The 19,241-nt window shown below is 45.4% G+C and overlaps 1 protein-coding gene across 1 annotated transcript in view; it reads left to right on the top strand.

The window, feature by feature from the left end:
• The first annotated feature begins 6,007 nt into the window (after positions 1–6,007).
• LOC100279763 (uncharacterized) overlaps positions 6,008–19,241 on the top strand; it is a 43,351-nt gene continuing 30,117 nt past the window's right edge. The window contains exons 1-14 of the mRNA NM_001152721.2: positions 6,008–6,163; positions 6,273–6,485; positions 6,643–6,816; positions 11,943–12,047; positions 13,917–14,026; positions 14,299–14,469; positions 14,773–14,905; positions 14,995–15,101; positions 15,829–16,124; positions 16,211–16,377; positions 16,651–16,766; positions 17,714–17,781; positions 18,040–18,152; positions 18,233–18,282. Of these exons, the coding sequence (NP_001146193.2) occupies positions 6,101–6,163; positions 6,273–6,485; positions 6,643–6,816; positions 11,943–12,047; positions 13,917–14,026; positions 14,299–14,469; positions 14,773–14,905; positions 14,995–15,101; positions 15,829–16,124; positions 16,211–16,377; positions 16,651–16,766; positions 17,714–17,781; positions 18,040–18,152; positions 18,233–18,282 (1,886 nt within the window). The 5' untranslated portion in view covers positions 6,008–6,100. The remainder of the gene's footprint in view (positions 6,164–6,272; positions 6,486–6,642; positions 6,817–11,942; positions 12,048–13,916; positions 14,027–14,298; positions 14,470–14,772; positions 14,906–14,994; positions 15,102–15,828; positions 16,125–16,210; positions 16,378–16,650; positions 16,767–17,713; positions 17,782–18,039; positions 18,153–18,232; positions 18,283–19,241) is intronic.

The following is a 19,241-nucleotide window of genomic DNA, read 5'->3' as shown; positions in this document are numbered from 1 at the left end:
AGAGGGCGAGGTGAGCTCGAATGTTGTTCTTCCACCACGCGGGAAAGACGTCGTCGATTCCGCCGCCGGCGGGCGGGCTGTCGGCCGCCATTGTCGCTGTCGCACGGCGGGGGAAGGAGTATCATGTCGTAGCTGTCGTCGAGGGACATGAACTCAAGACTCCCGAAACGGAGCACCGTCCCGGGCTGGAGAGGTTGCTGGAGACTGCTCATCTGGAGCTTGACAGGAAGCTGTTCGTCAACACGCAGCAGACCCCTACCTGGCGCGCCAACTGTCGGTGTTTCGAGACCGGGGGGTCCCTGGGCCGACGAGTGAAATGTCGCCACGTGCCCCAGCCCAGATGGGTCGGCACGAGGCCGAGCGCGAAGGGGGGAAAAGGCGGCCGGAGACGGGCGTGAGAGAGAGGTGGAAATCCCGCGACCTTCGTGTTCGTCCCGCGCCCAGGTCGGGTGCGCTTGCAGTAGGGGGTTACAAGCGTCCACGCAGGAGAGGGAGCGAACGGCCTCACGCGAGCGCCTGTCCCGTCCTCTTCCCCGCGCGGCCAACCCTCTGTAAGAGGGCCCTGGTCCTTCCTTTTATAGGCGTAAGGAGAGGACCCAGGTGTACAATGGGGGTGTAGCAGAGTGCTAACGTGTCTAGCGGAGGAGAGCTAGCGCCCTAAGTACATGCCATCGTGGCAGCCGGAGAGGTTTTGGCACCCGGTTCGTGTGGTGTCGTGGCCGTCGGAGGAGCGCTGGAGCCTGGCGGAAGGACAGCTGTCGGAGCCGTCGAGTCCTTGCTGACGTCCTCTTGCTTCCGTAAGGGGGCTGAGAGCCGCCGCCGTCACAGAGCGTGCGGGGCGCCATCATTGCCTATCTGGCGGAGCGAGCCAGATGGGACGCCGGCCTTGTTCCCCGTAGCCTGAGTCAGCTCGGGGTAGGGTAATGATGGCGCCTCCTATTGACGTGGTCGGTCCGCGCCCTAGGTTGGGCGATTTGGAGGCTCCTCCGAGGTCGAGGTCGAGTCTGTCTTCCGTGGCCGAGGTCGAGTCCGAGCCCTTGGGTCGGGCGAGGCGGAGACCGTCGGCTGAGGCCAGGGCTGAGTCCGAGTCCTGGGGTCGGGCGAAGCGGAGTTCGTCGTCTTCCGGGACTGAGCCCGAGTCCGAGCCCTGGGTCGGGCGGAGCGGAGTTCGCCGTCTTCCGGGGCTGAGCCCGAGTCCGAGCCCTGGGTCGGGCGGAGCGGAGTTCGTCGTCTTCCGAGGCTGAGCCCAAGTCCGAGCCCTGGGTCGGGCGGAGCGGAGTTCGTCGTCTTCCGGGGCTGAGTCCAAGTCCGAGCCCTGGGTCGGGCGGAGCGGAGTTTCCTATGGTGCCTGAGGCCGGGCCTGACTGCCTGTCAGCCTCACTCTGTCAAGTGGCACAGCAGTCGGAGCGGCGCAGGCGGCGCTGTCCTTCTGTCAGGCCGGTCAGTGGAGCGGCGAAGTGACTGCGGTCACTTCGGCTCTGTCGACTGGAGGACGCGCGTCAGGATAAAGGTGTCAGGCCACCTTTGCATTAAATGCTCCTGCGATTTGGTCGGTTGGCGCGGCGATTTGGTCAGGGTTGCTTCTTAGCGAAGACAGGGCCTCGGGCGAGCCGGAAGTATGTTCGTCGCTGGAGGGGGGCCTCGGGCGAGACGGAGATCCTCCAGGGTCGGCTGCCCTTGCCCGAGGCTGGGCTCGGGCGAGGCGTGATCGAGTCCCTCGAATGGACTGATCCCTGACTTAGTCGCACCCATCAGGCCTTTGCAGCTTTGTGCTGATGGGGGTTACCAGCTGAGAATTAGGAGTCTTGAGGGTACCCCTAATTATGGTCCTCGACAACAGTATTCCTTTACTGTTCACGGATTCCTGTAATTGCAAACGCATCACTCGAGAATTATTATTTGTCAAGGCAAAGGTATAAATGTACCTAAACATTATGTTCTAACATTTTAGATTCATATAATAAAATATGTGAATGATGTCATTTATTTCTAATATATTTATCTTCAATGTTTCACATTTTACATCACTTTGTATTATTTCATAAGTTTAATTATGAAGGTGAAAACTTCGTAATATTCTGCTCGTGGTCTTCGTCCGAAGTTCATTAAATCCTTGGGGAAATAATGCTTCAGCGGACGAAGGGCATTAATGTTTAACATTTTATGTTGCCTTGTTCTTAATTCATAGCATTTGAGAACAAGTCCCCAACAGTACCCTAGTGCGAGGTTCTCCAAGGCGAGGAGCCGTAGGGGATTTCCCATTAGGTGCCCTGGGGTGAGGGGCCCCAAAGACGACTTATCCTGCTAGGTGCCTCGAGGGATTATCTAGCAGATGTCTCAAGGCATATGAAGCGCTAATGGCTAGATCGATAAGTTACATAGGGCACATGGGTCGACCATAAAGCTCTATTCATGATGACATTTTTACCATGTGGTTCAAGGTCAGTTCTGTGGGGGATAAATATCCATCGGGTCCTCATGGACACTAAAACGTATCACGTTCCGCCTGACAAGCTTCCTGCCGAGTCGTCCTATGGGATGGGCTGGCAGGATGTAGCCAACATGAGTGAGCTTGATCCAAGATGATGAAGATCGACGTCCGAGTTAGGTGCCATTGAAGCACTGATATCTCAGGTGGTGTAGTTGCAAGCACTTGAAGTGCTATACATTTGGCGATAACTCGGGCGGGTAGGCGATCAAGACTCCGGATGTGAAGGAGTGCAATCTGCGACAAAGAAGGAGATAAGCGAAGTAGATAGTGATAAAAACTTGTAAAAGTATAACTCTCCCTAGTCGTGTATATAAGACCGAGGGGACCCCTACAAAATCATCTCATCTCATCACGTACCATTCCACCCCATCCTCACCTACAACGACTAAGCCATCACAAAGCTCATTCTGTAACCCTCATACTCCATAAATCAATACCAAGCCACAACAAGAAGTAGGGTATTACGCAATTCTAAGCGACCCGAACCTGTATAACTCTGTGAGTGATTCCAACGTGCCTCTGCACGAACCATCGAGTCACAATCAACGACGTCGTCCTGCTCAAAAGTATCACGTGGGTAACCCCGTGGTGCGCGGTCGGGTCACAAACACCGACAAGTTCATCTAGTCAGGATCCTTGAGCGCGTCTTGGTAGTAGCCAGGAGTACACACATTCCCTGGGTGCTAACACTATGTATCCTATAGTCTCAAGGCTGCCTATTTTTCTATATGTTAACACGAGGTCTTTGTACCTCGCAAATACCACAAGACTTTCTTAACGAATTTATAGTGTTTTATTTCTAGATTCTTCTGAAATCTACCAAGCACCCTAGTTATTGGAAGGGAAATGGGGTTTAGCTCATTTCTAGATTTGTTTTGGTCCTTAATAACCATCACAACCATTTGGGCTAAGCAATTTGCTAAGTGTATGATCATAGGTTTATAGGATCAATAATTGAGATTATAAGTCAGAAACAACTCAGACCCATCCAGAAAGAGGTGTATTTTGGAGAAGATAAACTATTGGTAGTTCAACAACTTTGATAAGTTCCAAACACCCATAGGAACATATCGAGCAAACTAGAAAGGTTGGATAGCTCAGATTTAGTTTTATTACCTTTGGACCTAAGGTTGATCCAGGATTGGAATGTGAGTTAGAGAAATTAAAATGATCAAGTTCCATGACTTAGACTCGCTGGACAGTCTCTAGATATGTTTGTCTAAGTCATAGGAACACCCACAAATACAGCCAAATCAAATTGAAGAAGATTTGCCCAAAATGGGGTTAAGTCAGTCTATCTACGGAGCACCGGATCAGTCCGGTGGCATACCAGAACGAGTATACAGAGAGGTCTGAAAATGGACATTGGTTGGTTGGCGCACCGGACCAGTATAGTGGTGCGCCAGACCAGTTTTTCAAGGCCACTGTTTTAGAAGTGTGAAGGCGCTGACACACTAGGCTAGTCTGGTGGCGCACCGGACCAGTCAGATCTCAATGGTCGGAATCCTATATTGAACAGCTAGCTGACGCGGCGAGGTCCGATGAGCCTGACAAGACTGGTCCATGTCAGAATGGTCACATGCAATGATAGTCTAATAAGATTATGCACCTACAGAAAAATCAGAAATATGATCACTTAACAAAATGCCTAGTTCACTAATGTAACTACATAAGGCATACTATATGTCAATCGGTGTCTGTACCGTGCTGTTTTCAGGTATAATTTAACAAAATGCATAAGATAAAGATGATTCAAGTCAAAGTGTATCCATGTGATTGGTTGCGTCATGATGGCAATCAGGTTCGACTTGGCCAGTAGTTGAGGAGCCAGGCTCATATGGTCAGGCTAGATCCATACAACAGACTTTTGTTTGGTTGTTTGTATTAGTGCATTCAGACCAAATGTATCATTTGTTTGGTTATCCGTACCAAAATAAAGATAGGATAAAATAAATAAAAAAATCTTTAAAATTTACATAGCAAGTGTAATCTAATTTTGTTCGTAAAAATACGAAGAACACAAATCTGAAATTGGTTTAGTGATTGAATATTTCAATTAAAATATACGATGAAAAAACAAAATAAAAAGTGCTCCAGGAATACGTGCTAGACGTATGCCGCGCCTGCTTGGTCTGTATGCACGTGGCCTGCTCCACTAGCTACGCTTCTGGCGCGCGTATCTGATGAGTCTAGCTGAGAAACCATTTTTACATGTCTGGAGCCCGGTTGTGTTATGCAGGAAAACAAACAAGAGATGCTTTATGAATTCGCGGCTGCAAGAGCTCGGTAGACGCAGGAAACGTCTCTCCATCCAAATATGGCTACGCAGATGCTGCATGGCACTAATCGTTGGATCTCCATCCAAAATTAAATACAAAATGTTAATCTTTTGAGTTGGAGCTGCTAATCTTTTGTTGTTTTATTGGTCAGCAATACAATATATGCCTATCTCCATCCAAAATTAAAGACAAACCGATCTACCATCGAAGATTTGTCTCCCAACCAGAGTAATATGGCTATGCAAATGCTTTCTGCTAATGGAGTTGTCAACAACCTGATGGCGAAGATCGTCTCGCTGCTCAGCTGCAGGATGATCAGAGTAGCACAACCTCTGTCCATGCCACACGCCCACACGGCGGCTGCAGCCATGGCCCATGGCCGACTCACTCACTCAGACAGAGAACCCAGCCACTGCAGTTCATGTTGCGCCTGCAAGCGAACGCAGGCCGTGATTTTTTAATGCTCCTTCACCTGGTCAACCACAGTTCATGTTATGCCTGCAAGCGAACGCAGGCCGTGATTTCTTTAGTGCTCCTTCACCTGATCGATTAACACGCAAGAATCAAGTTGTTCCCACGGCACAGGACGTCTTAGTCCTAATAGGAGAACAGGCAACGACAAGTAGAGAACAGACAACGTCAAAGGATCATCCTCCTTACCTCTCTCCTCTGTGGCTGCAGACCGCGTCACCGGCTCCTGGTCCGCTGCCGATGCGTCCCAGCGATGGAGAGAGGCGACGTGGAGACAGAGCGTGTGGAGATGGAGGGCGATGGAGCGTGGGCGCGTGAGCAGTAACAGATCTCAGCCAACGACACAAACCTAGCCGCTATGCTGCTGCTGGACTGGCGCAAGGACGATATCAGTGTTTTAGTTAAACATAAATCAGTGGACGATATCAAATATCTAACCAACCGTATAGGCTGCAGCATTAACAGGAGGACAGGTTTGAATTGAGGGGGATTAGATTTTTTGCTAGTCAAAATTGAGCAGAAAGGATTTAAAATCTCCGTCAATCCTCTCTTCATTCAACTTTCAAATCTCCGAATGGGCCTTCTACCCATCCTTCCTCAGTTATGGGTTACCCTGGACCGGACACACGCACACTGGGCCGAACTAGAACGACCCGTCTGCTCCTTGTCGCTGACGCAGTAACGCTGATGGAGGTTGTGGACCTGGACCACGCACCATCGACATACACACACACACACACCAGCTGTGCTTACGCTACGCGGTCGCCAACCGCTCCCCACCGCCAGCCGGATCTCCTGAGAGGCGACGCCGCGACTGCCGGACGGCAACCCTGCTCCTCCGCCGGTGCCCTCCCGCACGATGAGCCGCAGCGGGCCTCGCCGCGGCATCTTCGATGGCCTCCCCATCCCGGCCGACAAATCCGTAAGCCCCCTTCTTTGCTTCCCCACCGTCGTTCGTTCCTCGCGTTGGATATTCCGGAACTGTAGTCGTCGGAAATGCTAATTCCCGTCGTCTCCGTGCGGGGGCGCAGTACCTCAAGGAAAGCCTGTCGCGGATCGACGAGAGCTGGGCGGCCGCGCGGTTCGACTCGCTGCCGCACGTCGTGCACATCCTCACCTCCAAGGACCGCGAGGGCGAGATCCAGTTCCTCAAAGAGCAGAGCGACCTCATCGAGGACGTCGTGGACGAGGTCGTGCACGCCTACCACCACGGCTTCAACAAGGCCATCCAGAACTACTCCCAGGTTCGTCGCAGTCCGCCCACCCACCTAGGAATCCCTTTCGTTTTGTTTATTTCCCTGATGGTGAGGACCGAGGAGCCCTCTAGCCATGTGTACCTAAAGTCAAATGGCTGTAGGTTTAATTTCCGTTTTCCTCTTCATTCATGCGCCGTGGCTACAGATCCTGCGGCTGTTCAGCGAGTCTGCAGAGAGCATTACCGGACTCAAGGGGGAGATGGAGGAGGCGAAGAAGCTGCTTGGCAGGAAGAATAAGCACCTCGGCCAGTTGTGGTACCGCTCCCTCACACTGCGCCATGTGCTATCCCTTTTGGATCAGGTCGAGGATGTTGCCAAGGTCAGTGTGTAAGCATCGTCCCTTCCGATTATGTGCTCTTGCCGACAAGATCATGGGCATGTTTTGTTCTCGGTTCCAATTGGCCTTTGGCCGATCCAAATTTTGGCTGGCCAAACTGTTTCGACGTAGAGCTCTGTGAGTAAACTAGTATCCAAATGCTGACAGTCAGAATGTATGAACCATTTTCAATCATTTATGGAAAGGAGAAGTCTAGGAGATCGTGCATGGTGCCATTATTATATTGTACGCATGCGAGCAAATTTCATGCTGAACAGCTAACCTTTCCACCTTGGACTTCTTGCACAATCTAAGTAGGTGTATTTAGTAACCATATCGTGAATGTGTCTCATACATATTCCTCTAGGGCTCTTGCAGAATCCAATGGTTTATGGATTATGTTTTGACCTCCCTTCTGTTAAAGATCCGCGACAAAGTTTCTAAGTTGAGTTTGATCTTTGAAGTGCAAAATTGTTTTGATCATACCTTGAGGACATCCTAAAAGCAGGTTTGGGATTCATATAACGAGTTTTTAATGAGACAAACAAGTTCTAGGGTCAAAGGCAATATGAATGACATGTTAGATTCAAGTATTCAACAGGATCTCTAGGAGTAGATCAGTGGGGTAAACTGTGTTCTGTAGGGTAATTTCAGGTTCTTAACTAATATATCAAAACAGTATTAGATTGTTACCGTCAGTAGGAAGCGCATGCATGTTGGAGGATGCATATCCAGCCGCCATCAGGTTCGTTGGTGAAGACTGCGCTAGGGCAGCGACAGTCGGTGCAGCGAGGTTAGCAACAGCGAAGAACGGCGGTGTCTTCCCGTCACTGGCTGCGCACCCTCTCTCAGATCGGTGTTAGGGTTTGTCGGTGGGGAATGCGGCTCTAGCGAACTGCGTCATCTAAGCCGCCGGCCCCCACTCTTTTATTTATAGCGCAGTGTGACAGGGGCCCACCAACCATGTAGGGTTGGGCACCCTCGATCAGGGTGCGATCAAAGGCCCAAGATGACCGTTGGGCCCATCTTGGTGGAGATCAATCCAACATTCTCTCCCTTGATCTCATATTTAACTGTAACTTTTTTACTTTACTCGTTCCATCACAGATAAGTGCATAGAGAATGTTTCATCGTTACGGTCAATCGCCGATAGATTTAACAGCTGCAATACACATCTCTGGTTTGAAACAGTTACATTAACTTTAGCCCCCTTTATAGTCCAGGAATCATAGGCTTTCCCTTAAACCCATGCCAGCTACATGTTCTCTGAACACATTGGGTGGTAAGCCTTTTGAAAGCGGATCCGCGAGCATCTTTTTAGTTCTTATAGGCTCAAGACTTACTATTTGATCCCATACTTTATCGTTCACAACATAGAACTTTATGTCAATGTGTTTGGCAGCACCACTTGACCTATTGTTGTGAGCATACCATAGTTGTTAAGGTGGCAAGGCGAGGTAAGGCGACTGACCCCCTTTTTATCTTTTAAGCGATAAAGCGTGAGGCGAGGCGACGCCTGAAATATAGTTAAAAATAGAAAAAATATTGATATTTGAGAAAGTATCTAGGATACAGACATTAATAGAGAAATGAAAAGATAAAAGAAAAAGAAAAACCTAGCTTCCATCCATGGTTATTAAAGCGGTAAAACGTTAAAACGTTATGAACCAACTTTTTAACATTTAAACGTTTAAACGAACGTTGAAACGTCTTTTCAGACTTGACATAGAAGTTTAAATATAAAATAAGTTCATACATAAGTTGAGTACTTGAGTTCACAAACCAAATTGAAATTCACTGTGAGCAATATGGTTGCACAATCAGTAGTTCAGTACTCACCAATATGGTTGAGCAAATAGAGATTGATTGATTCACTGTGAGCAAAATCAGTACTCACCAAATGATCAAATGGAGAGCAGTGGAGGTGGAGGATGGCTGGCTGCTAGTGCTGGTCTTGGGCGTTGGCAGAGTGGAGCCGCAGAGGATGGCTGGCTGGCTGCTGGTCTTGGGTGCAGATCTGCTGTGGGGTAGGCGGCCAGCGGTGGCGCAGGTCTGCTGTGCCTCCACGGCCGGCGGTCGGTTGTGCCTCCACGGCTGAGGAGAGGACATAGGAGAGACGCGCCGGCTGTGCCTCCACGGCCGGCGGCCGGCTTTGCCTCCGCGGCTGAGGAGAGACGCGCCGGAGATGTTGGAGGATAGGAGGGAGGAGGGCGGTGGCGCCGACTGAGCCGTTGGAGGAGAGGAGAGACCGAGAGAGGAGGGCGGCGGCCGGCTGAGCCGTTGGAGGAGAGGAGAGAGGAGGGTGGCGTGCGTCCAACACATACGCAGAAAAACCTAAAAGCCCAGGAAAGGCCCATAATGGGTAGAACGTCCCCAGCACGCATAAAACGTCCTAAAACGCGATTAGGACGCTTAAGCGACACTTAAACGCTCGAAACGGACGTTCTACGCGGCTTACCTAAAACGCCCGGACGTTCCAACTGCTAATCACGTTTTAACGCTTAAACGACGCTTAAACGACGTTTAAGCGACGTTTTAATAACAATGCTTCCATCCTACAAATCAGCCCAAAAGCCCACTAGCCCCATTAAAACTAGGTTAAGCCCACTTCCTCTCCCTCTATCTTCTGCCAGCCACCTCACTCCCTCCTCCCAGCGACCCAGCCGCCTCTCCCTCTCTCCCAGCTGGCATCTCTCCCTCTCCCCCTCTCCCCGCTGGCTCCCTCTCTCCTGTGTCGGCCACTGCTGGAGGAGTTGTCGTCGCGCCGCTGCTGGAGGAGCCGCCGCCGTGCCGCTACTGGTGGAGCTGTTGTTGTGCTGCTGCTGGAGCCGCCGGTGGCCTCTCCCACTTGCCTTAGGTGCAAGTGTAAGGCGAGCAGGACACTTTACGTCGCCGGGGCGCCTTATCGCCTAGGCGACGCTTAAGCGTCGCCTTGGGGACGCCTTAACAACTATGGAGCATACTGTACTGCTGGATCATTATCGCATTATAACTTTAGAGTGGTTTATGTATGCTGTCGACCACCTTTAAACCGGGTATGAACTTCTTAAACCAGTTCACGTGCCCCGAGGCCTCAAAACATGCTACAAACTCGACATACATTGTGGACGATGTAGTGACAGTTTGTTTTGAGCTTTTCCATGAAATAGCTCCACCTGCGAGAGTGAACACATATCCCGACGTGGATTTTCTATTATCTCCCGCATAATCAGAATCAGTATACCACACTATCTGGAGCGAATATGTTCTTCTATACGTCATCATGAGACCTTTTCATGCCTTGCAAATATCGCAAGACTTTCTTTACCAATTTCTAGTGCTCAATCCCTAGATTACCTGCCAAGCAATCCGGTAACAAAAACTAAGTCTGGGCGTGTGCACACTTGAGCATACTGGCTTTTGACAACAGAAGTATATGGAACCACTTTCATTTGATCGAGCTCGTACTGGTTCCTGGGGCATTGAAAATCCCCATATCTGTCACCCTTGACTATCGATGCAGGCAATGATTTCAAGTCGCCTGGTCGAACCCTGGGACCGACCAGACAACTAATCACGATTAGGCGACCGACCAGACAACTAACAACTTCAACATCTGCTTGTATTCCATTTGCAACTTTAATGTGTCTTTCTTTTCTTTGCATAGTCCTCGTCGAACAGAATCCATGTAAAGGATTAGCAACATGGACAGTTGCCCCTGAGTCAATCCACCAAGTAGATTTTTAGATTTTGAATACTGTACATACAAGGATTCATTAATGAACATAATAATGTTCTCACTATTCTTTGCCATGATTGACTTTAAGAATTCAGGACAATCTTTCTTGTAATGTCCTGTCTTCTTGCATTGGAGACATTGATCTTTGTTTACCACAAACTTTTTCTGTTGAGGCTGATGCTGCTGAGGAGCCTTTCTCTTTGACTTTGCGGGAGAGTTGGCATTGACATTAAAATTTCTTTTCTTATTATCTTTAACATAGTGGAGAGTGCCACCATTGGCGGCTTTCATTCTCTCCTCTTCTTGCACACACATAGCCATACAACGTTCAAGATCCCACTTCTCAGGTTGAATGTCGTAGTTGACAACAAAGGTGCCGAACTCTTTTGGCAATGAAGCAAAAATCAAATGGACCGAGAATTCATCCTTAACATGCAGATCCATTGGTTTAAGCTTTGAGTTCATATGACCCATTTTTAGTATGTGCTCTCTTATGCCGGTGCCATTGCCTCCTCCAGAATACCTCTCTGTCATCAGCTGCTTTATCAGCTGAGTTGCATGTCTTTGAAGAGCCATAGAACTGACCCTTTATTCTTTCGAGGTATTCTGTGACAGCGTCACACTCTGGAATTGAGCTCGCAATAGTAGGGTCAACTTTATTCTTTAGCACTGCCATGCACTTGCCGCAATGAGGTTGACAACGACAAAGAATGGCGGTGTCTTCCCGTCACTGGCTGCGCACCCTCTCTCAGATCGGTGTTAGGGTTTGTCGGTGGGGAGTACGGCTTTAGCGAACTGCGTCCTCTAAACCGCCGGCCCCCACCCTTTTATTTATAGCGCAGTGGGCACCCTCGATCAGGGCGCGATCAAAGGCCCAAGATGACTGTTGGGCCCATCTTGGTGGAGATCAATCCAACATGACACTTGCTTGAAAGCCACTTTTCACCATGATGCATGCACTTCTTGACATAGGCCATGCCTTGGTCCAAGCCAATCCCAAGTCAACTTTTTTGGGCTTAGAAATGGGCCCAACTTTGGCTCAGTCAAACGTTGTGATGTTCAAGCTTGGTTCAAGAAAGCTCAAAAACTTTACTTTTGTAAATCTTATATAAAAGCATGACTGGAGCTTGGGTTCAGCCTCACATAATGCCTCGTCTTATTTTTTTCTTGTCAAATGCACATGCCTCATCTTAATTACAATACCTCATACAAAAGTTGGCCAATAGACTCACCTTGAAAAGTTCGGAGGTAAACATCTGGTGAAAAAAATTCTAGGACAAGTAGAATTAGCTTTAGTCATACAATTTGTTATCGAGCTATTTACTCCATTCTATCTACTTTCAACCTTAATTGTATCTTAAACTTGAGGTAGTTCCGTAGTTATTCTCTGCTAACATGGTGAATAGCACAGGTTCCTGCTCGAATTGAAAACTTAATGGCAGAGAAGCAGCTGTATGCTGCAGTGCAATTGCAAGTCCAATCAGTTCTGATACTAGAACGAGAAGGCCTTCAAGCGGTTAGTCGCTACACCAATTATAATTTATTTCATGCTTTACCTTTCTGAAAATTTGGGCCAGGGTTATCTTGTATTCTTGTGTTTACCTTGCATGTACCTTTCAGTTCATATATTGTATGCTTTGCTTGTCCAACAAAATGCTAAACTGATTGTGCTGTCATTGCATTGTAATAGCCATGGATTAGTACATGAACTCAATAGGTTCCGGAGTATTTATGTTGAAATGCCAGTTTAATCATCATCCCCGTATGCAAAATTCGTACCTGGACATTCAACTCAGAAAATGTCCAGGATTCAAATTTGCTGTTAGGCCATGTTTCTCATTTGTGGGTAAGGAGCCATTTTGCAATGCCCCTTCTGATGAATGGATAAATGTGTTGGGTACCTAGCTAGTCTTAGTAGTTATACCTCGATGAAAAGTTGAAAATGATGAGTAATGCAAATATTGAAGTTAGTAAGAATTCTATCAGCGGGGTGTATGAAATGGCGTCAAGCATCGGGAGTCCTATGCGATAAGAGAGTGCCACAGAAGTTGAAAGACAAGTTCTACAAGACAACGATTAGGCCTGCTATGTTATATGGTGCTGAGTGTTGGCCTACTAAGAGACGACATATCCAACAACTAAGTATTGCAGAGATGCGTATGTTGCGTTGGATATGTGGGCACACAAGATTGGACCGAGTGAGAAACAATTTTTTTTCTCGAACGCGCAGGATGACTGCATGTCATTATATTAAGAGAGGAAAAGGTCCAAGAGGACCAAAATACAATGCCCATAGGGCAAGCCAAAACACTAGACCAAAAAGGAAAAACCAGCCTAGACCCTACTAATAACAGCAGTAAGACCAAAACTTGCTAACTGCGAGTGACAAACAATGACATACACGATCGGCTAGGAGTAGCGCCAATTGAAGAAAAAGCTTATTGAACACCGGTTAAGATGGTTTGGGCATGTCAACCGGAGATCCCCAGAGGCACAGATACACATAGGCATCATAAGACGGGACAATAATGTGAAGAGAGGTAGGACGACCAAACTTGACATGGGAGGAGGCAATCAAAAGGGACTTGAAGGAATGGAATATTCCAATGGAGTTGTGTTTGGATAGAAGTGCTTGAAAAAAAGCTATCCAAGTGCCCGAACCGTGATTAGGCCTTTTTCCTTTTAGTGCTCTCAAAAGCTTCCCCCCTCCCCTTTCTCTTTCTCTTTTTGGTGACATCTTGTTGGGTTTCAACTCTAGCCTACCCCAACTTGCTTGGGACTAAAAGGCTATGTTGATGTTGATGAGTAAGAGCATCTCCAACAATGCCTTAAACTAGTGCCTCAAATTAAAATATAGGGCTCTACACAAGAAAAACCACTCCAACAGTGCCTCAATTCAACAAATTTTGTCAAAAAACTATAGGGCACCCTCTCAAGTGCCTCAAATATACTACACCGTAGTGGGCTGCCCTATAATCTAGATTTGGGGCTTTACTGTTGGAGCGGGGTGTTTTGTTGGTGCCCTAAATTCTATAAAATTTACTTATTTTTAAATTATAAGGCATTTTTATAGGTCACGTTGTTGGAGATGCTCTAAGAATTCTATCAACTTTCTTGTTACCCATGCTTTAACTTGATGGATATATATTGATGAATTTGTTAAAACTTTAGATGAGCAGTGGTTGTGGGCTTGTGGCTATTAAATAGATTTAAACACTTGCACATTAGTTCCCAGAGTGATGACAGAACATATTTTATAGGTTTTGTCAGTTACTGTGTCATTATTCTATGTCCTTTGGGTTTGTTGTCCATCCTTACATGAGCTAGCAAATTCTTCTAATCTTCTTCCAATATAGCAATGTTACAAGCTAACAAAAATTTAAAGGTAGGTGCTCTTCAAGATGTTCGTTCTGATCTAACAAAGCTGCGAGGAGTACTATTTTACAAAATTTTGGAAGAGTTACATGCCCATTTGTACAACAATGGCGAATATAGGTATGCTTTTATTTCTTCTCGCCTTCTTTGATGATATTAGATTCTCAGTTGTTTCTGTAGCCACTTCTTTTTTTATATTACATTCTTTCTACAGCATATCACATATATTTACTTAAGTCTGTTGGCACTGGTGACTGATCTGATCTGAAAATCTCATTTTGACGTGATTTCTTGGTAACACCTTTGGTGGTAAATAATATGTGTCATGCAATTGACTTCTGTGATTCCATCATTGATCAACATTTGTTCACTTTCCAAGATTTTCTGTGCAGCTCTGCAGTTTTAAGTATGGTTGACAGTGAGCAAGCACCGACTTCTACAGCTACTGGGCGATTGGTAAACAGCATGCAACCTCTTTCAAGGAGAACTAGATCAATTAAAGGTGACAACCACATTGGTGGGCCAGTAGATGGGTTTCCAAAAGTTAGTTCTGTTGATGGAGGGTATGTTCAACTTCCTACGCTTTCTAGCATTTGATGCATATGCCTTTTGGTGACTTGATTCTGTGCCCAAGGGTCTGAATGCATTTCACTCTGGTGACTTCCAGGCAAAACATTTGAAAGGTGATAAATGACAAAAAAAACTGCAATTTGTCATGAATATTAGATATATAGATTATTGCATGATCTCCATGAATTATGTTAAGAATTTGTAGCATTTATATCATACTACTGTAATTCAGTAATTATGGTCCTTTCTTAAATGGATGGAATACATTAGCAACTTGTGTGTCTGTTTTTTTCCAGCTCTTCGTTTGATGGCCCAGATGATAATAGCTTAGATATGAGTGAAAGTGATGGACACACTCGAAAGGATTCGAAAAGTTTTTCTCATGAAATCCCAATTTTTCTTTCCTATGCTACACCAGATGAGTTTCTTGTATGTCTTTGTTTCTAAATCCATGGTGGTGTAATTGTTTCCTATCAAGTTTCCTCACTTATAATTATTTGTTTTGAATGCTTCTTTAGGAATCAATGATAAAGGCAGATGCTCCCCTTAATGTGAAGTACCTGAGAACATTGGTACAATGCTTATCCATGCTTGGAAAGGTTGCAGCTGCAGGAGCTGTGATATGGTACTTCTCATCCTATCTGTTTTTCAATTTTCTTACAGAAGAGTAAGTTCTGTGTGTTATCTTTTATGGGTTTAGATTTATTGGAGAGGGAAAGGGAGAGGTCAGCTGCGGCTGAGGAAGGGCTGCAGTACTGTGCACAGTACTGCTGGCGCTACAGTGTTTGTGATGAACACCAGCACGGAAGGGAGTGGGAAATCCATTCTATCGTCCTCTATTTATAGACTCAACTTGGCGCTCAAGCCACCCTATAGATGGGATTTTATAAACATAATCCTCTACTTCTTAACTTATCAAACCACTTGCCTAACAAATAGTTTATTGGAAATTGGAATACTCTTCTAGAAGGTTCTGCATGGTCTAGCACAACCCATGGCTATCTGGGACTTAACATTGTCATGAACGGTTATCATAAAAATTTCTTCTAGAGAACTAGGCCATCCTTATTTATTACTTAATACATGGAAATATGTACAAATATCATTCTTATTAATTAGTACAGCTGTACTAGAACAAGCTCCCTAGTCCCTTCCATCCTGTCTAGATACAATTAGAACTACCTTATGGCGATAGTATTTTAACCCATGACAAAAACATGTTGTTTACTCATGTTAGAAAGATTTCTTTAGAACTCCATTTTGTGGTTTATAAGAAGATAATCTTGCATGTGCTATTTTGATTTTCACTTTAACTTTTGGGCTGTTTTTAACTAGTAGCATTTTCATGATAGCCAACGAGTACGCCCTACAATCCATGATGTTATCACTTCAAAGATTAAAGCATGTTCTGAAGACGCTTCAAAATCCAGTATGGGCAAAGCTGCAAAAACGAATGATGTGTTGCATTCAAATGGACCCACTCCCCGGTTTCAAATGTTCACACAGAAAACAAAGAGTGGCGCATCTGTAATGGCAGCCCAACTAGTTGTCAGTCCCATTTCGCCGACTATGGCACCCACTGGAGATGCTCAGCGTGCAGCTACTCAACTTCTTAGATCAATATTTGAATGTCTTGTAGAGATACTTGGTAGGTGCTAATTATCAGTTAGTTTGGTTTCATACAAACCTGTATCTTATTGATTCACAAACATTAAAATTTATTTTACTTGTCAGAGAACCATATTATTGTTGGAGAGCTTCTTGAACAAAAATCAACATCTGAGGTTGATAATGTAAACACACCTCATATTGCAAATGGGGATGCAAGCTGGAATCCAGACTCTGAATCTTTCCAAGCTACTGGTGGTTTCAGTGTTGCATTCTCTCTATCAGTCGTGCAGGTATCATTTTATACTACCTGCTTACCATGTTTACTGTGATATGATTTTTTAATATCCAATCCATACATTTTGTACCCTCTTAGTGGAATGACATGCAACTCTCTTGCATCGTCGGAGAAAAAAAATCACATGCATCCATTCATGTTTTTGAATTTGGTACAATATCATGCTTTTTTTATTTGGGAAGGTTTTATGTAATGAGCCTGTTAATCAGTAGTGTGGGTTTTTGAATTCTTATGCCTTCCTTTCTTATCTGTGTTTCTTTTTGGTTAGAGTGAGTGCCAGCAACTTCTGTGTGAAATTTTGCGGGCAACTCCAGAAGCTGCTACTGCTGACGCAGCTGTCCAGACAGCTAGGCTTGCAAATAAGGATCCAGTGAAGGAAAAGAGGTAAGTATTCGCCTATGAGTGGCCTTCTACATGGATCACTATAATTTACTTGCATATTCACAATACTGTAATCAAGCTAATGTTATGTAATGTCCTTAGCAATGAATGTCGATCTGTTTATATTATTATAACGTGCAGTTCACATGCAGCTGTTCTTCCTTTTCATACCGAAGTGCTATTTTTAAGTTTAAATTTCATACCGAGGCGCTGTTTGAGGAATGGGGAATTAGGGATAAGAGATGGGCTAGATGGGTTGGGGCGGCGCGGCGAAGTCACGACATCGCCTGGGCGGACACCTAGGCGCTACAACGATGTTGGACCTGCCGAGGCGCCTGCCTAACTTCCTCCAGGCAAAGCGAACAGCCTTAGCTTTCAGTCCCAGCCGACTGGACGCCTAGGTGGTAACTAAACGTCTCCTAGGCGACTCCATGATAGGCATGCATATGGTTATTGATTGCTTTTAATGACTTCAAATTTTCACTTATTCGACATCTTTTCATTGCCCTCACTAAATTTTCTATTGGAGTAGAATTTTTTTCTCAAATACTCTAGGGGTGAACGTAGAAGCCTGATTACATTTACTAATTTAAAGAGCAAGATGACTGAACTTGCGAAGAAACAATTAGCTGATTACATTGCTTCACTTTTGTTTGTTTGAGGTGAATATGGAGACTGGAGAGAATGGATTATGAGAAAAAACTCACTTTAGTGTTGAATACAATTGTTATTTCATAGGACTATCTGTATGCACAATGCTTGACTCTAGCATATGGCACAGGCCATTTTTTGCAGGGTACAATACTGTCACTAGCTCTGTGAGAGCTTGTGTGGCGATTCATTTACTTCATGCCTAGTGCTTTGTTTTGGAGAAAATACATCTTTAGCCTTTGTGTTTCCTTCTCTTTTTAACATCACTGTATTACTATTACCAAACATTCTTCCTGCAGGGATGGATCAGAAGGCCTTTCTTTTGCCTTCCGCATTACTGATGCAGCAACCCCAGCGTCAAATGAAGGTATGCACTGACGACCAGTTGACCACCCTATTATGCATCATTTGAATGGAATCTTGTTTCTCATCAAGCTTTTGTTGGATGTGTCTGTTGGTAATATGTTGTGACTAGTATGGATTTTTCTTCTGCTTGCTTTTGTTTTCCATTTTGACATGAGTCACGCATCTAGGCTGATTGTTGTTTTTACTTTTTACTTGGTTTTGTGTACTTGCAATTAAATTTGTATTTATGCCATCTATGTTCAATTTCAATCTAACACAGGTCAAGGATGGCGAAGAAATTCCAATGTGCCTCAAGAAGGGTATGGAACAGCAAGTGTCATACCTGACCAAGGAATTTTCCTAGCCGCGTCTGTTTACCGTCCTGTTTTTGAGGTGACCTGTCTTGTAGTTGTCTGTTTTATATGTGTCTCACACTACCATTATTATGTTGTTCATGGGGATTTTTTTTGCAGTTTATGAATAAAATAGGGTTGATGTTGCCTCAGAAGTACTCACAACTTGGGTATTGTGCCTCCTAACTTTAATTTATTCTGACTTCAAAATCTAAAACTACTTTTGCTTTTCATAAATCTATAACTAGTTTTGATAAATCCATGCTGCCTTGTTCAAGGGTTTGTGTTATTGTTATTCTATTGGTGTGCCTCTTGCTTAATTTTTCAACTTGAAATGAGAGCCTTCTAGTCTAGCTATTATGAAATTTGTAAGGAATGACAAGGTACAAGAGAGTAGCAAGATTTGTCAAACCATAAGAGAGTTGTTTTTGGCGGATCAAGAGCTTAGATTTAAAGCTGCCATTGGCTAAGGTCTAGAAAAGCTGTTTCTGGAGTTCTTCAATAAGCATAAAGTTCATTTGTGCAGCTAATTTAGAGCCACCTTCGAATAGTTTATTATAGGGCTTTGTACTAAGCACAATCACAGGAGGCTTTTTATTTGTTTTACTAGGTGAGTACCCGTGCGTTGCAACGGGAACATATAATAACATAATAACTTATATACAAAATGTGTCTTATATTGTTATAAAATATATTTCATAATCCATTTGTAATCCTAGCCATACATAAATTTTGTTATTTTAATTTAGCTGTTTCACTACTCCATTGCAACCATCAGTATCATGCAGACTTTGATATATGCCATGATTTGCATGGTCTCATCATTGAAGAGCACGTGTCACACCTGCCGGTAGAAGTTCCCTCGTACATTGTCAGTCATCAGGTACGCACCACCATACACGCTTGCTTAAACAAAAAAGCAAGTGTATGTGTTTGCGAAGAGAATTAAAGGCAGGCCGGCACAAAAGCTACCCCGATGATGGCGAGTGGTCATTGCTGTCGGTCCTCCTCTGCGTCACCTCTGGTGCCAAGATGACGTCATAGTCCTTGATATAGTAGTCGTCGAACGCGCACGATATGGCGAGTACCGATGACTCTTGGCTGGGCTGCCAAACGAAGTGCACCCCGG

Source organism: Zea mays, chromosome 7 (genome assembly GCF_902167145.1).
Source record: "Zea mays cultivar B73 chromosome 7, Zm-B73-REFERENCE-NAM-5.0, whole genome shotgun sequence".
NCBI lineage: Eukaryota > Viridiplantae > Streptophyta > Magnoliopsida > Poales > Poaceae > Zea > Zea mays.
Note: the sequence above shows the minus strand (reverse complement) of the source record. Positions and strands in the feature narration are given on the sequence as shown.